General features: G+C 50.2%; 1 protein-coding gene across 9 annotated transcripts in view; it reads right to left on the reverse strand.

Annotated features, from left to right (window-relative positions):
• Hel89B (histone acetyltransferase 1) overlaps positions 1–18,487 on the reverse strand; it is a 913,881-nt gene that overhangs the window by 109,916 nt on the left and 785,478 nt on the right. For 6 of the 9 annotated variants that reach the window (XM_037419311.2, XM_075883340.1, XM_075883342.1 and 3 more), the window contains one exon: positions 6,403–6,569. In XM_037419311.2, coding sequence (XP_037275208.2) covers positions 6,403–6,569 — 167 coding nt within the window. Of the gene's footprint in view, positions 1–6,402; positions 6,570–18,487 lie in introns of those variants that run through there. The other 3 variants (XR_012888773.1, XM_075883341.1, XR_012888774.1) reach the window with 2 other exon arrangements.

Here is an 18,487-nt window from a genome sequence, read left to right on the forward strand (position 1 = left end):
CCCGCGTCCAGTCGCCAAACGAAACTGTGACCGCGTACGTCGAAGACATGACGCGCCTCTTCCGACGGGCCGATTCAAGAATGACGGAGGACAAGAAGTTGCGTCACTTGATGCGCGGTGTCAAGGACCAGCTTTTTGCCGGCCTCGTGCGAAGTCCTCCGAAGACGGTCGCGGAGTTCTTGTCCGAGGCCGTGACAATGGAAAAAATGCTGCAGCAGCAATCCAACCAATACGACAGGCAAGTCAGTGGCATGTCTACTGCCGACATTTTCGCCGCCACTAGAACCAACAACGACTGTCTACGTGAACTCATCCGTGATATAGTACGTGAAGAGTTACAAAAGGCTGGTGTAACACCTCATCCTACAGTCAACTCTATTGCAACTGTGATCAAGGATGAGCTACACCAGGCCCTCCGGGACACCTTGCCTCATGATACAGCTGTGCCAGCTCCTGCTGAATACCGCCGTGAGACAACCTACGCGGAAGCCTTGAAACGCCCTGCTGCAACGCCGCCATTATTCGTCCATCCTGTTCCTGCTGTTTCACTACAGTCAGCGCAGCACATACCGTACTACGAAGGCACGTACACGCCACCGCCCCTGCCCTTTGTCCCTGGTGCTTCTGTCGCCCATCGTTCAGTGCAACCAGTTCAGTACATCGACGATCGGCGCACGTTTCCTCGAAAGTCTGATGTTTGGCGCACACCTGATCGCCGGCCTCTGTGCTTTCACTGCGGAGAAGCTGATCACTTGTACCGCCAGTGCCCATATCGCCGTCTTGGGCTTCGCGGCTTCTCTGCGTACTCGCCGCCACCCCGTTACGGTCAGAGACCACGCGACATCCAAAACTACCTCTCCCAGCAGCATGCACCACCAACTGCCGGGCGCCAGTCGCGCTCGCCATCTCCGAGGCGATTTTCATCAACGCCCCAGCGGTATTCTACCGCACGATCTCCCAGCCCCCGCCGGGAAAACTAGCCGAAGCGACCTCTGGGGGCGGGGTCGCTGAACGTCGAAGCGCTGAAGACCTCCCATTGACGCAGAACTGTACAGAAACTGGTCCGACATCACCTGCTGCTGCAAAGGATAGCCGGCTTTCACTCGACATAGCAGTAACAATTGATGGTTGTGTAGTTAATGCGTTAGTGGACACCGGCGCAGACTATTCCATACTGAGCGGGAAACTGACAACGCAGCTGAAGAAAGTAATCACACCATGGCATAACTCGCAGATTCGGACAGCTGGTGGCCATGTCGTTACTCCACTGGGTGCCTGCACAACTAGAGTACAGATTCAAGGGTACACATTCGTAGCAAGCTGCCTTGTTCTACGTGAATGCTCCCGTGACGTCATTCTGGGAGTTGATTTTCTACAGGAAAATGGAGCTATCATTGATCTGCAAGAGCGCTGCGTCACGTTCTCAGCCCAGCGAGCAATCAACGTGCAGGATGACGGAATGCGTGTCGATGTACTCCGTATTTCTGAACAGAGCGTGACGCTTCCTCCCCGAGCCAATGTTATAGTCGACGTAACATGCTGTGGTTTGAGCGATGGCGATGTGGTGGCCGAGACAAATTTAGAACACCTCCTGCAGCAAGGCATATGTGTAGCGAGAAGTGTTATACACGTTCGTGACGGCCGATCTGAATTGCTCGTTACCAACTTTAGCAACGAGCATCGACACCTTTTCCGTGGCACTTCGATAGCGTTTGCCCACGAAGTAGCAAACGTAACCAACTGTCTCACGTCAGAAGTAGTGGATAACGCAGACACATCAATGAGCAACATTGACATCAATCCTGATCTGTCCACCGATAACCAGACTGCGCTGCGAGCGCTCTTGTTTGAGTACAGGTCTTGCTTCGCAAGTTGCTCGAAGATCCGCCAGACGTCCATCACTCAACACAGGATCATCACGTACGAGGACGCACGCCCAATACACCAGCACCCCTACCGCGTGTCGGGTAAAGAACGTGAAGCGATACGTACGCAAGTTCGCGAGATGCTTCACGATGGCGTTATCGAACCATCCAACAGCCCGTGGTCATCTCCAGTCGTGCTTGTCAAAAAGAAGGACGGGTCGCTACGCTTCTGCGTCGATTACCGAAAGCTTAACAACGTGACCCAAAAGGATGTGTACCCGCTACCGCGTATCCACGATTCGCTAGATAGACTTCGTCGTGCCCATTATTTCACTTCTCTCGATCTCAAAAGCGAGTACTGGCAAATCGAGGTAGATCAGCGAGACCGCGAAAAGACAGCCTTCGTGACTCCAGACGGCCTATACCAATTTCGAGTACTCCCTTTCGGCTTCTGTTCAGCGCCGGCGACTTTCCAGCGAATGATGGACACTGTCCTCACAGGGCTGAAGTGGCAGACTTGTCTTGTCTACCTTGACGATGTGGTGGTCTTCTCTGCCACGTTCGAGCAGCACCTTCAGCGCCTGCGCAGCGTGCTGGAGGCTATCCGATCGGCGGACCTAACACTAAAGCCACAGAAGTGCCACTTCGGCTATAAAGAACTAAAGTTTCTTGGACATGTAGTTAGCGCCGAAGGAATCCGTCCCGATCCGGACAAGCTTGCCGCTGTTGCCGAATTACCAGCTCCTGTCGATAAGAAAGCCGTCCGGCGCTTCCTTGGTTTGTGCGCCTACTATCGCCGATTCATTCATGGCTTTTCACAGATAGCAGAACCTCTGACTCGTCTCACAAGGGACGACACACCGTTTGTCTGGGAAAACGAGCAACAAGCAGCTTTTGATGAGCTGCGACAGCGCATGCAATCAGCGCCCGTTCTCGCTCATTTCGACGATGATGCTGACACGGAGGTCCATACCGACGCTAGTAACATTGGGCTCGGTGCAGTGCTCGTTCAGCGTCAAGAAGACATCGAAAGAGCGATAGCCTACGCCAGCCGCTCTCTATCGCGTGCTGAGGCGAATCATTCCACTACGGAGAAAGAGTGCCTCGCAGTCGTGTGGGCAATCACCAAGTTCCGCCCGTACCTTTATGGTCGTCCCTTCAAGATAGTGACGGACCACCACGCCCTCTGCTGGTTGGCAAGCCTGCGCGACCCTTCAGGACGGCTAGCACGGTGGAGCTTGCGGCTGCAGGAATTTGACGTCACCATCGTCCATAAGTCCGGCCGTAAGCATGAAGACGCTGACACACTGTCACGCGCGCCCCTTCATGTCGTCAGTCAGGAAGCAGAGGAAGACGAAGGCTTCCTGGGCGCCATTAGCTCATCAGACTTGAGTAAACGGCAGCGGGATGACGCAGAGATTCGTCCGATCATCGATCATTTAGAGGTCCAGGGCACAATCATACCACGTCATTTATTCCACTTGTTGCCGTCGTTCTGCCTTCGAGATGGTGTGCTGTACAAGAAGAACGCTCGTTCGAACAACCGTGCCTACCTCCTGGTGGTTCCTCGAGACATGCGAGACGACGTCCTCTTCGCTTGCCATGACGAACCCACATCCGGTCATCTGGGCTACTCACGAACACTTGCCAGAGTGAGTGAGAGGTACTATTGGCCAGGACTTTCGGCAAGCGTCAAGAAGTACGTGAAGAGCTGTCGGGAATGTCAGCGCCGAAAGCAACCATCTGTTAAGCCAGCTGGTTTGCTTCAGCCCATTGAAGCACCTTGCACGCCATTCGACCAAGTCGGCATGGACATTCTCGGGCCATTTCCCCTGTCTGCGGACAGCAACAAATGGGTGATCGTCGCGACCGACTATTTGACACGCTACGCTGAAACCCAGGCGATCCCACGAGCCACGGCTTCTGACGTGCACAATTTTTCATGCGCCACATCGTGTTACGACACGGTGCTCCTTCCAGTGTAATAACGGACAGAGGGACGGCATTCACGGCGCAGCTTACGGACGAAGTTTTCAAACTGAGCAACACCAGACACCGAAGAACAACTGCGTACCACCCGCAAACCAACGGACTTACCGAGCGACTGAATAAGACCCTCGCAGACATGATCTCAATGTACATCGACGTACAGCACAAAACATGAGACCGGATCTTACCTTACGTGACCTTCGCGTATAATACCGCCGTGCAAGAGACCACGCGATTCACGCCATTTCGGCTTCTCTACGGCCGCGAAGTGCAGACCATGCTAGACTCTATGCTACCGTGTCAAGACGAAAACGAGTTGGCAACTGACGCCGAAGAATTCGCAGAGCGTGCTGAGAAAGCCCGGCAGCTCGCGCGACTGCACATCGGCCAGCAACAGCAGGCAGACGCACGACGCTATAATACCCGCCACAGAGAAGTGTTTTACAGCCCCGGAGATCAAGTTTGGGTGTGGACGCCCGTCCGCCGCCGTGGCCTTAGCGAAAAGTTGCTGAGCCGGTACTTTGGCCCATATAAAGTGTTACGCCGCGTCAGTGACGTGAACTACGAAGTGGTTCCGGACTCAACACCCCATGCACGGAGCAGGACACGGCTGAGGCCGGACGTCGTTCATGTGTTGCGCATGAAACCATTTATTGCGCGTTGCTCGTAACTTTTCCTTAACCGTACAGCATTCTTTGTGTTTTTTGTTTATTTGTGTGAACTTGCTTTCTCGTTCATTGACATTTCTTATATTGGCACGCTCTTCAATTTTTACTTTCACATTATCCGAATTTCAAATTTCTTTTTCACGTGCCTTTGTAGTAGCATCGCGTTGATGCTATGTACTTTTCTTTCCTCTTTTTGGGACTTGTTTTATTTTTCTTTTCGGAAGGGGGGATAATGTCACCAGCACGTAGTGGGTCGACAGCAAGAGCGGCTCTCAATCTGGAGGAAAAAGATGATCGCGTGCTTTCTTCTCTGCTCGAGAGCCAGCCACGACTGACGCATCGTCCTAGAGCTAGCTACCCGGTCGTTCAATAAATCCCCCAGTACTCGTGACTCATCGTGACAGTAATTTTTTCATTTTAACATGTAAGAATTTTCTCGAAAAAATAAAACATTTAGGCTCTTTATTTTTTGAGTAACAATGACGTAGCTACAACGAAGACAAATTGACACAGATTCAAATTCATAGTTTGAGCGAAGTGAATGATGAAAACTGCACTGACGAGGAGGAGTTGTTGAGCAGTCTGCCTCCAAGGAAACATGGTCAAGTGGCCACTTGCCATTTCCAGCCAGCTAAAGTACAGGTACTGCCGTTTGGAAGAAAAAAAAAAATCACAGCATATCCACAGAGTGAATGATGATTGGTGGGGCGCAGCGTTCGTCAGTCTGTCTGCCCATTCGTTCTTGCGTCCGCCTATCTGTGTGATCTTTGGTGCATCCGTCCGTTTGTTCATTCATCTGTCTGTCCGTCCATCTCTTTTTGCGGCCATCCCTCTGTCTGTCCATCCGTCCGTGTGCCCCTCTGTCTGTCCGTCCGTGCGTGTGTCAGTCCGTTCGTCCGTCCATATGCCTAGAGAAAACTCCAAGCACAGCCATCTCACATCTTTTCATTATGTATTATCATATACAAGTGCCCCCATCCAGCGACATTGTAAAGACCGCTATTTCGGGTACGTGCCACTGGTGGTTACGTACTACGAGAAACGCACAAACCACGCCATAAGAAGCTTCAACCCTAAAAACATTTGGTTACAGAGCTTTACCAGCCCAGAGCTGCTAGTGATCCGACGTTCTTTTTGTTGCAGAAAAATCTGAAATTATTGCAACGATTTTTAAAATTGCTGCTGACCTGTGAGTCTCAGGTCCAGATATGGAAATTTTCATATCTGCAGCGAGTACACTATGAACAGCTAGTAGAAAACAAAAAGTACGCTTTCAGCACTGCGCATGAAATATTTGAGAGAATTGTTTGCCACTTTAGGGGAACATTGTATCACTTGCTCTTTTGATGACGAAGTGTGACCTGGAGTGATGTGCAGATGTCAAGCTGTACAGTGATGGCAGTGGTCAGGTGACTAAAGTCATTTGTCTGTGACCCAGATAACTTTTTCACTCCAGGAGACTTCTCTGTAGATTGATCTTGTGAAAGATTATTTGCACTTTTCGATGGTTTTCCGCTTAGGTGATGTACGGAATTCCTGAGCGATCCGATGCAGCCACTTATTAGAGTTATACCTAAATCTGCTAGATCGTTTGTAGGGCCCAGTCCACACATGTGTGCGGGTCTGTTTCATCAGCCAACTACTCAGATATTTTTAGTTTAACTTTTGAAAAATTCAATGAAATAAAGTGAATAGTAATAACTTTTTAGCATATTTGCATTCTTTTTTTTTATATTTTTCTTGGGCAGGAAAGGGATATTTTCTCTGCAGATTATTGTGCTCATTTTACCGACTTAATTATCACAGTGTGAATAGCCCAAGTTCTAAAATCACAACTAGTATATTGGCAATCTGATAGAATGCCCTCCGAATGGCCTGACCTGAGTGAACGCAGCTTGGCAGCATGGTTGATGTCGGAGAGGGAGGACTCTGACTGCTGGAGGCCAGCCATGATGCGATTGTACTCAGGGTGCTGGGGGCTCAGAACCAGCTTTGGGTGGTTGCATACCTTGCGCAAGTACTGCAGGGCCTGGAAGAAAAACAGTGTCTGCATTTTACACCATGAGTGGACTGTGTGTGACGCATAACTACTTTAAAAAATACAGTGATGAAACACATAGGCCAGTGTACTGACGTCAATGCGTTAGTGCAGATGGTTTACCACTGTTGTCTGCTTGCTTTCAGTCCTCCACTCCGCAATGATGTGAGTAGCAATTTATTTATACCTTGGTGTTCATACAGTTTTACACAAAAGTATATTTTGAAGGAACACTAAATAAAATTTGAAAAAAAGAAGAAGAAAATTGTCAAAGTTCCACTTGGAAGACACAATTGCTTGGATTTCTCGTATTTTTGAACGGATCTTTGGATGATTGTGAGCACGTGGCAATAGAAGTCCTAGCAAAACAGCCCTTCTTTTTCTCACACAAATGCGCTTCAATGTGCCTGCCCATGCCGTTTGTACTAATTTTCAGGACCTTAGTGCGGGTGGAGTCGGTTGAGAAGGGGGTCATGGTTATCATGCCCGCTTGCGGAGAGTTAAACATTACCAGTTGTAGTGCCGGCACCGCATCTAATTTTCCAAAAAAAGCTTATGGTTCTCCACCTGTTTCTACCTGAAAACAATGCCATGTCTCAGCACTGAAGCTTTGAGCTACATCTTGGTGGCGAAAAAGCCCGTTTCACTAGAAGTCCCTACGTACCAGCCTTGTCTGCAAGTGAAAAGTGCTGATGAATGTAAAGAAAAAAAAAGGATACGACGCACATTCCAACAACAGCTTTCCATGTGGCAACCGTAGAGTCATGCCAGTGATCAAACTGCTGAAAGAAGTGTACAAAGTGTACTAAGGAGGGCGAGGAGTCTTGTTAAGAAAATTAGTACTAAAAGGGAAGCATGAAGGAAATCTGCAAGGAAAGAAATCCTAGAATTCCTTCTTGTGTCGCCCTCGCGCTACTAATCGCTATCTTCCTGGTTAGCTCAATTTGTAGAGCAACCGCCCCAGAGAGGCATTGGTCCTGGGTTCGAACTGTGGACCAGGATGAATTTTTCAGCAACAAAGAAGCTTTTCTTTCTAAGAAATCCATGCAGGTTTCCTTGTGCCTTTGTGCTGTGAACAAGTGGTTGTCTATTTTCATTAAAACCAGCCATGTATATAGCGATACTAGCCAAGCGTGCCCTGCGCAGCAGGTGTACAACTAAGTTCACTTCGACAAACTCGACAACAAAAACGCAGCGTCCCATAGCGGTGCACAAATGTTGCGGGAGCACAACACACCATCAGTGCGGTTGCGCTTTGCATGACCTCCGAGAAGGCGAGCATGTGGCGTGTTTCTACCTTGCACGCCTGCCATCTTGGAGCCCATGCGCTTTGTTTTTTGCTTTCTTTTCTTGCCATTGTGTTTTCGTGGCGCTATAAGCAAAGAGGTTTCCCCTGCATTTTACAGATGGCGCTCTTTCACAAAAGGCGCGACTTTTAAACTTTGACTGCCGCCGTCCGAGCTCGCATTGCTCACAACTATTTAGCATGGTTGTTAAACCATGTTTTGACTTTTATTTCATCATTATCTTGTGACATAATGGCTTGAGTTAACGTTGTTTCAATCATCAACGGCACTGGTTAACGAACCGAAATAAAATGAATAGATACATTAAAACATTTTCTTCTTTTTTTGACGAACAAGTTGAGGGGTGGGTTCATGATAAGGGTGGGTTCATTATGCGAATAAATACGGCAATTTAGAAACACCAACCATAGGGCAATTGGTCATGCCTGCACAATGTGACTTACTGTCAGTTCATCTTGGCAAATACTGTTGTCCCATATTGCTACTTTCCTGAAGCCACTAACATATTCGGAGGTTTGTATAATGTGGCAGTTTATATTGTCAATGCTGAAGAATTATATCTTCCTCCTAATGCTTGCAGGCAGTACTTATGAATGTGCAGTTAGTTAGTTGGCGATCAGTGTTTTTAACGAAAAATAAAGTCAGATTACTTATCTGCACAATATCAAAAGTATTTATTTAAGTGGACTAGATGGGACCATTCTGCAACGTTAGCTCCTTGGAGTCGGCAGGGCTGTGAAATAAGGTAATGTCAATTCTGTACTGCAAATTTTAGCGTGTCACTTTCATTGTATGTACTCTACTTCACTTTTCTTTACTTGGAAACTATTGTGGTTCTGATTAGCTCAATGATTAGCTCAAGATAATACATGGTATGCTGAACTCCGTGTGTGTGTGTGCATATATATATATATATATATATATATATATATATATATATATATATACTGATAATAAAATATATAGATACATTAAAATATTTTCTTCCTTTTTCGACGAACAAGTTGAGGGGTGGGTTCATCATAAAGGTGGGTTCATTACGAGAATAAATACGGCAATTTGGAGACACCAACCATAGGAAAATTACTCATGCCTGCTCAATGTGACTTAACTGTCAATTCATCTTGGAAAATACTGTCGTCACATTCTGCAACTTTCCTGAAGCCACTACCATATACTGAGGTTTGTACAATGTGGCAGTCAATGCTGAAGAATTTTATCTTCCTCCTAATGCTTGCAGGCAGTACTTATGAATGTGCAGTCAGTTAGTTAGCGATCAATGTTTTTAACAAAAAACATTACTTATTCCGCACAATATCAAAATTATTTATTTAAGTGAACTAGATGGTCTATTATCATTTTATTATATAATTATATATATAATATGTATATAATGCGGCATCCGTTCGCTGTATCCCGAAGTTTGTAGTAAATGAAACACAGCCTTTAAAAAAAGTTGCGAGTGAAAACACAAACTTTTTTGCCCCAAAAAGTCCGTGATGCACGTGTTTCGAAGAACATAAGCGATAAGGGCAGTCTCGAGTTCATTTAAAACAGCAGGGTGCTCGTACGCCGAGGCCCATGGCATAAGCTGCATAAGGCACTGGTTCCAAAGTTCCGTCGTTTTCGGAATCAAATTCCTCCAAATCGCTCTCGCCACGTACTTCATTCACTATGCCCTTCTGTGCACGGTTCCGCAGTGTCGGCACCATCATCGGCCATAATTAAACCATCGCAACAGATGTCCCACCCGCTCTCCCAGGTCGCAGTCGACGCGCTGCCACAATTCGCCGCCGCAGTGATCCTGTTCGGGCTCGGCATCGGGCCCGACGTCGACGAAGTCGGCCTCCCAAAAACAGTTTCGCGCATGTAGCCGTCACCGCCGCCCAGGAAATATTCACCAACTCCACAACTGAATACCGGGACGCCCGAAGCGGCAAGTTGGTTACCAGGTGGTCAACAGCTATGAGCAAGCGCTCCGCAAAGCGGAACCTAACGCGCTGATAACACTTAAGCCAAGTCGTCACGCTTTCGACGTTTTGTTGAGAGGCACGAAAAAGCGTGCTAGTCCTGCTGTCGGCCATCATGATCACAAACGCACACCAAGAGCGAGCAAGACGTGTACACGCGACACACATGCCAGAGCGCGTGGAACAGCTCTGACCCGTTTCCAGTCAGAAAACAAAACTAATTTAAGCCAGCGTGGCAGGCGTCACGGAGCGGTGGAGACAGGCGAAGGGATTGTGATCAAGAGAGAAGAGCAGACTTGTGAGAGAAGGGCAAAAAGTTGCAATAAAAAGAGGGGAAAATGCAGCGGGAGGGCAACCTTGAAAACCAAAATACACGAGGAGGCAGGTTAAGTAGCTTGCTCGAAAGGTCCAGGAAACTCGCATGCAGAAAAACTTGGAAAGAGTGCATGACCGCCTGAATCGGTGCGCGCGGCGGTGTTGGAAAAATCGGCGGCCGTGGTCGAAAAATCGTTTCGTTGCGCCGGCGGGTTTGCGTGGCTTCAAGAACTTCGATATTTTGTGACTCGTTCCGCGCAAATTAACAGCCGTTTTCGCGCTTCAGCACACGCGCGGGAGGCATGCTGATGTAAGTGCGAAGTGAGCGAGAACAATTCCTAAACATGAAAAGAATCGCAAATTATCAGAGTCGGTGGGTTAGCGTACGTGTGTGCACTAGACGCAGACTATCGGATACAGTCGGTGGCCGACGATGTTGGCAAATGGTCTGGTCACTTCAAGCCGGCGACGCCAACGACAGTACCAGCGATCAAAACAGGGTAGATGGCCGACCGGTTTTCGAAAGATCGGTGGCAGTGTGAAAACACGAGCCTCATCTGTCGATGCGGGGTGCTCAGAGTAGCAGGGGGACAAAGGACGGAGGGGTGCATAACAAAAAGCGGTCGGGGAGAGCGGCAACTAGAGGATCGCAGAGGCAAGGTCGGCGTTTAACAATAAAAATGTATGGGCACCTCCCCGATGCCTGATCGGTGGTCGAAATCGGTTTCCTGGGAAGTCGGCAGACCGCTGACTCCGTTTGCTGTAACCGATCAGTGGCGCTTGGAGACGTTTGTTGTAAGTGCAATCTTGTGCCATTGAACCAATGTTTATTTTCATCGTCACGTGGATATTGTTCATTTTAGGCGAAAGTTCGTTTTAAGTGGGGCCGTTATATGTGTGCTCGACTGTATATATATAGACACACACCCAGATCTAACAGACAATAATGCCAAGAAAAAAGTGGATGAAAAGATAACTTGCCGTGGGCAGGAGGAACCGAACCTGCGATTTTCAAATAACTTGTTGAATGCTCGACCAATGAACGTGTTATTCCAACCTTTTAGCATACACTTCCTTCCTCCACACACACAAAAAAAATATATATAGGTGCAAGCGTAGCGATGCACCAACCATGAACATCGCTGTCTTCCTGTTTGAGTGTGGTACCCTCTGCATTTCAAAATAGCGCCGATCTTCTTTATTACAATGTGTACATTTATATATATATATATATATATTATATATATATATATATATATATTACAACTTCCTCATCTGTAGATATCATCATCGTGTGTTTTGTGTGAGCCTGAGCTCCACTTGAATAAAGCCGTGCCTCACAAGTGGTGGAACTGCTTTTCGATTCCCCAGTCCTTTCGAACGCTTTCACTAGTGCTCCACTCGGGTTGTCGCGTACTACTGCTTGTTATGGCCTCTCAAGACAACCTTGGATTGGACGCCACCGATCCAATAACCACCACCCTACTGCAGCTTCCGCTTTCTGGTTTGTGTAGTGACGTGCCCGGGTAGCGCGGACGCCGCTAGCCGGGCACGTTCACAACAGCAAAAAGCCCCGTTTAATGCCCACCGATGCCTTTTATACAATGTGGGGGCGCCACCTCTCAGTTACTAGAAGCAACAGGTGGCGTCCTCTACATCCCTCCTTCCGGAGCTCTCAAACACAAGTGTTCCAAAAGAGCACCACCAAGAAACAGTCCTTGCAGCAGTCTCACAAATTCAGTCTCCGAGATAGCACCACGCGCCAGCCGTATCGTGTGTAATGGTGACCTGGCGATCCTGCAGCAGGTGCAGGAGCTGGAGTGTCCGATGCATTACCGGTTGCTGCCCGCTGTGGTCCGGGAGACGGCGCCGATGTCGGGGCCGCAGGGTTGGGGATTCCCGTCTCATCTGAAGGGGCCGACTGAGGATTGCTGCAGGGGACAAGGTGTCTGCGGTTTCTCACTAGTATGCCACTTGGCGTCTGGACGATGTACGAGCGGGGTCTCTGAGCCGGGCTTAGGACCGTCGCCCTTGCCCGTGTGTCACGCACCCAGACTTCCTCCCCATCGTCGAGAGCACGAAGGTCATGCGCTGCGTGTCGGTTATTGTAGTCTCTCTGTTGTCTTCGTCTCTGGGCAGCATCTCTGTCATTGAATTCTTTCACCTGGGGCCAATCTGGAACAAGGCTTTGAGCCGTGGCTGGCACACGAGTTCGCAGAGAGCGTCCCATGAGCAGTTGGGCCGGGCTGTAGCCAGACACACCGGGAGTGTTACGGTATGCTAGCAGAGCCAGAAACGGGTCTGTGGCCTTCAGAAACAACTCCTTGATCGTGCGAACCATGCGCTCTGCTTCGCCGTTTGACTGCGGGTAGCGTGGACTGCTCGTGACATGCGTGAAACCGTATGTCTTCCCAAAGTCCTCAAAAGCTTTGCAGGAAAACTGTGGCCCATTGTCGCTGACAACAGTCACCGGGATGCCGTGTCGGGCAAATGTGCTCTTGATCGCAGAAATAACGACTCCCGCAGAAGTGGACCGGAGTGTGAGGACCTCAGGGTACCGAGAACGATAGTCGACAACCACCAGGAACTCTTAATTAGCCAAATGAAACAAGTCAATGGCCACCCTTTCCCACGGAGCTGATGGTGTCTCGGTCGCAATCATGAGCTCACAACGTTGAACGCGTATAGAAGCACATGCTGGGCAGTTCTCTACGACTGCTTTAACCTGGCTGTTGAGACTGGGCCACCACACAGAGCCTCGAGCCACCGCCAAGCACCGATTGACGCCTTGGTGACCATCGTGCAGCAGGTTCACGATGTCTCTGCGTAGTGCTGCGGGCACAACTAGGCGTCCGCCCATGAACAGCATGTTTCGCATACAGTGAAGTCTCCACGGTGGTCCCAGTAACGCGTCATGTTGAGCGGCAGACGGTTTCGTCGAGGCCACCCTTTCATGCAGTATGCTTTCAGCATTGAGCACTCGCCGTCTGAAGTTTGGTGAGACCTGAAGTCTTCAAGACGTACGGCCAGGGTTGAAAGAAGGGCTGCCACGACCAGAGACACAAAAATTTCTGTGCTGTCCTCTTCGGACGTGGAAGAGCCTTCGGGATCCCTAGAGAGGGTGTCTGCCATGGCCAGATACTTTCCTGGAACATACTTGACTGTGAACTGATATCACATGAGCCTTATGCAAAATCTTTGGATGCGAGGAGGCATGAGGTCCAGATCGGCGGAACCAAGCAACCTGACGAGTGGCTGATGGTTGGTTTCAACGACAAAGCTGAGTCCACGCAGGAACTCTTCAAACCTCTCGATAGCCCAAGAGACACCAAGCGCTTCTTTCTCAATCTGACTGTACCGCTGCTCAGCGGTAGTCAGTGCTCTTGACGCGAACGCGACAGCTCGTCGCTCTCCCGTCTGTTGCTCCTGCAAGAGAACCGCGCCTAGCCCAAACGAACTGGCATCTGCCGACACAAGGGTGGGTAGCTCTGGATTGTAGCTGGCCATACAAGCATTAGATGCCACCATTCCCTTCAATGTCTCGAAAGCGGTTGCTTGCGCATGGTCCCAGGTCCAGACCGCGTTCTTGTTCAACAGGAGCCGTATCGGTGTAGTGACGGCAGACAGGTTCAGTAAAAATCTTCCAATGTGGTTCAGCATGCCCAGGAAACGACGGACGCCATGCGTACCTGTCGGCGGCTTCATGTTCACAATAGCAGATACCTTATCAGGGTCAGCCGAAATGCCACCGGCGCTCACCACTACACCAAGGAGCTTGACGGAAGATACCCCGAAGGAGCATTTCGAGGCATTCAACGTAACGCCCGCTTGTTCTAACTTGCGAAGGACTGCTTGGAGTCTGCTGTCGTGCTCGGAACGGCTCCTGCCGAATACTAGAATGTCATCTACCATGTTCACACACCCTTCAAGGCCCTCTAGAATCCGAGACATTTGGCGCTGAAATACTTCGGGAGCGGACGTGATGCCGAAGGGCAGGCGGCGGTAGCAGTAGCGTCCAAACGATGTTATGAAGATAGTCAGCTCCTGATAGCTTTCCGATAGCCTTACTTGATGAAACCCCGATTTTGCATCAAGTTTCGAGAAGAACGCGGCATTGCCAAGACGGCCAAGTACCTGGTCCACTGTGGGCATAAGGTGTCTCTCCCGAAGAACTACTTGGTTCAACTTCGTGAGGTCAACACAAATTCTGTATTCGCCATCGGCTTTGGGTACCAGCACAATACCAGCACACCACGGGGTTGGCACTGTGACTCGCCGGATGACCCCGTCCCTTTCCATGGCATCTAAGTCCTTCTTGACTACGCCTTCGAGGGGAATAGGGATGTGCCTAGGAACGCTGAGAGAAAATGGAATCGCTCCCGGCTTGATACGAATGTGGTATTCTTTATTCTTCAGGCATCTCCCCAAGGCCTGAGAACAGCGAAGCTGCGGCCTTGTCAGACGTTGGGGGCCTATTCAGAGCTTCCGCATCTTCCACGGTGTCAACAAACTGGACGACTCCCAGGTCCACTACCGCCGAGTACCCCAGCAGAGGAGAGTCAATGTCTGCTACAACGTACAACATTTTGCATACCGACCGGCCTCGCCACGACAGGGTAGCAGGAAACGTCCCAAGCAACCTTAGGCGGCAGCGGCCCGGCCACATCAACTGTTCATTATCGGGTTTGTCAAGGTCTACTGGGCACCCGGCGAACCTCGGAGGTACGACCGAAACGTCCGCCCCAGTATCCACTTTGAATTGAAGGGGGCGTCTGTTGACACGAACAACAAGGTGCCGGCGTTCTGTTTGCAAGGCATCCACGGTGCAGAGCTGGATTTGGTTTAAACGCCTAGTATTATTCGAGCGGCAAACCACCGCAAAGTGTCCCTTCTTGCGACATTGGTTGCATGTGGCCTACCGTGCTGGGCACTCAGATCGCGGATGAGGGGCGTGGCCGCAAAAATCGCATGCCGACTTTGGGCCGGCGCGGTACTCGGGAGGCTGACAGACGTTACTTTTACTTCGGGCAGCTTCGCATGCTGGGGCGTCGGCCATTCGGTACTGGTTGTTCGCAACAGCGTCGACGTTCAGTGCGTCTGGTGAAAGGCCTGTCCCTTGACGCTGCAATTTCTCATTTTCAGCGTCTTCGTACTGACGCGCTTGAATGAGCGCCTCGTCCAGTGTAAGCTTTGTATTGCGGCAGAGCTGGTCGGTCAAGCGAGAGTCAAGCAAACGTACAATAAATCTGTCCCGAATCAGCCGGTCGTCAATTTCCCGAGAAGCGTAGTTGCACTTCTTCACGAGATTTCGGAGCGCTGTGAAAAACGCCTCGACTGACTCGCCTACCGCTTGCGTGCGCTTGTGGAACCTGCTCGACTCGTATACCTCGTTGACGGAGTGTACAAAATATCCCGAAAAACTTGTTGTCACGCCGGAGTACGAGCGATAGGCCTCGGCGTCTGACATGAGAGACGAAAGCACCTCGCGACCTTGGGGACCCATACAGTAGAGGAGCGTGCGTACCTTGGTTTCTTCGGGGGCGAAGGACAGTCCTGAGGCGAAGGAGTAATCGTCGAATTGTTGAAGCCACGCCGTCCATTGGGCTGGGTTGTCAAAAGTGAACTGCGGCGGAGTTCGCAATGTGAAGCTGGCGGTCACGGCGGAGGCGGCGGCTGGGTTATCCTGCATGTTGCACGGTTGTCGCAGGATCCCACTTCTGAGTAGCGCGGACGCGGCTAGCCGAGCCAAAAGTGGGCGTGAAGCCCGCGAAGATTGACCCGGCATCGCGTAGTTCACAAACAGCAAAAAGCCCCGTTTAATGCCCACCGATGCCTTTTATACAGAGTGGGGGCGCCACCTCTCAGTTACTAGAAGCAACAGGTGGCATCCTCTACAGTTTGCCCATCAACAGCTGCCAGCAGGATCCGCCAGTGTTCTCTGGTCTACGAGAGAATGACAATAAAGACTGGCTACAAAAGTTTGACACCTTCCCAGCGACTTGAACAGAAGAAAGAATCCCAAAAAGTTGCGTAACATCCCCTTCTACCTGCCTGCAGTCGCAAAAACCTGGTTTTGGAACCATCAACCAGATCTTCCCAACTGGGACACGTTTACACACCAGCTTCACCAGATTTTCCGTGCCCCCACAGTTGGCACTGGTGTGGCAAAGAATAAGCTGGCTGAGCGCATTCAACTGCCAGGTGAATCGTACACCTTTACATTGAGAACGTTCGTACTGTGCAAGCAGGTGAATTCAGCAATGTCCCATTCTAAAGACACAATGTAATCGGCTGGTATAAAGGCGGTGGGGTCAGTGATCAATTAAAACATGAAGGGGGGGGGGGGGGCAAGGCAACCATGAAGAAGACGAGTCCATCTGTCGAAATGTTGACTTTTGCGACACCACTTGTTCACAAATTTTTCACCTAAATATGCTGTCAAGGTGCAATGGGTGGGCATGAGCCCAGTGCTACTGACACGAATGGGGAATAACTATGGCAATCTGTGAGCAGGCAAGATGACAGATGGCAAACCCACTGGTTAGGTAGGAGGAGTGCTCCCATTTTTTTGGGGGGCAGGGGGGAGTCAATGAGATACCCAAACAAGCAGCGGCCGCGCTGTACCCACTCGCAAGCGTAGTTCTCAGGGACTTGTTTACTAGCTGGGGAGACTTATTTTACGTTTTATGTAGGGGTGTGTGAATATCAAAATTTTCGAACACGAATTGAATACGACTACATACCATATTTACTCACGTAACAACGGAATTTTTTTCTAGGAAAATCAGAGCAAAGTTGGGGGGTGCGTTTATTACGCAGGGTAAATTTTATGAAAGCTTTTTCAAAAGAAAGTTAGGTCACCTAGCCTTTTGCAATTTACATATGCGTACACTGTTTGGAAACCGCTTCTTTGATGCACTGTACTAATCTTCGATAGTTGATGGCACTTGTTGTGTAGTGTATAGGGGGCGCTGTCAATGCTATCATCTGTATATAAGCGATTGCCATCAAAATAAAAGGCAGTGGTTCCCCGTCCATGGATCGGTCCGACTTATCACTCGGCGCTTCGCGATACGGTGATAGCACATTCTGGCGCAGTCGGCGAAGCTAGCGAGCTAGCGACGAACCGTTTCCTGCCGTTTTAAGGGGCGTCGCCTACGAGATGGCAACGTACGGACTACCGCCATTACCGCCTTTTCTGGAGACTCCTGGAGATGCGACAATCCCATGGGAGCAGTGGCGCGATGATTTCACAAATTTCCTTGAAGCAACGGGGATGGACGCGCAACCGCCACCACGGAAAAAGGCCATTCTACTGCAATGTCTCGGGGTCGAGGGACGCCGTATTTTTCGCACACTGGGCCCAGAGCCGGCGCGGACGCCAGGCACGACAGAAGATAAGACGGAGGCAAGTGGAAGAGATAGTTACATCGAGGCGTTGGGCCTATTGGAGCGTCAGTTCTCAAGCACCGTCAACGTACTGGTAGAGCGACGTCGATTCACTTTACGTCGGCAACTGCCGAATGAGCCTATACGGGAGTTCGTCAGTAACCTCAGACAGTTAGCGAAGACGTGTGACTTCGGGGATTTCTTGGAGGCGGCTCTGCGAGACAGGGTTGTTGATGGAATACGGAGCACTGAGTTGCGACAGAAACTGCTCGTGAAGGGGTCCCAACTTACGCTGGCAGAGGCTGTAGAAATGCTGCAGACGTACGAGCAGGCAGCGGAGGGCGCTGCGGTCTATGACCAAGGGTCGCCACAAACGGACATAGTACAGCACGTATTCCAAGGCAGAGGCCCAGACGGCGACTCGACAGCGACGTCGGTGCGCAAGTGTTACCGGTGCGGCTCTACAAGGCACCTCGCTAATTCACAGGAATGTAAAGCACGGGGGAAACGTTGCTCCAAATGCCACAAGATGGGACATTTTCAAGCGGTCTGTGGCATGAGGAGGGAGCAGAACGTACGGACGGTCCGGAACGACGGCGCTAGCGAAGAAGGCGTGCTCACTGTGCTGGCGGTCAGACAAGTGGAACGACGGACTTTGGTAGTTGACGTCGTTGTTGAGAACGAGCCACTTCAGTTGCTGGTGGATACTGGGTCGTCGGTGTCTATTTTGCCCGACCACGTCTACCGAGACAAGTTCGCCAACAGGTTTCCTTTGACTGCGGCTACAGCGACGCTGCGTGATTTTTCACAGAAGAAAATTCCAGTCTTGGGATGGTTCACAGCCAGAGTTGTACGCGGGAAAAACTCGGCTTGCCTCCGCTTTTACGTTGTTCCCCAGGGCGTGGCATTACTGGGACTAGACGCGGTGCACCAGCTACAGTTGAAC

The sequence above is a fragment of the Rhipicephalus microplus genome, unplaced genomic scaffold, assembly GCF_043290135.1.
Source record: "Rhipicephalus microplus isolate Deutch F79 unplaced genomic scaffold, USDA_Rmic scaffold_16, whole genome shotgun sequence".
In the NCBI taxonomy this organism is placed as follows: Eukaryota; Metazoa; Arthropoda; class Arachnida; order Ixodida; family Ixodidae; genus Rhipicephalus; species Rhipicephalus microplus.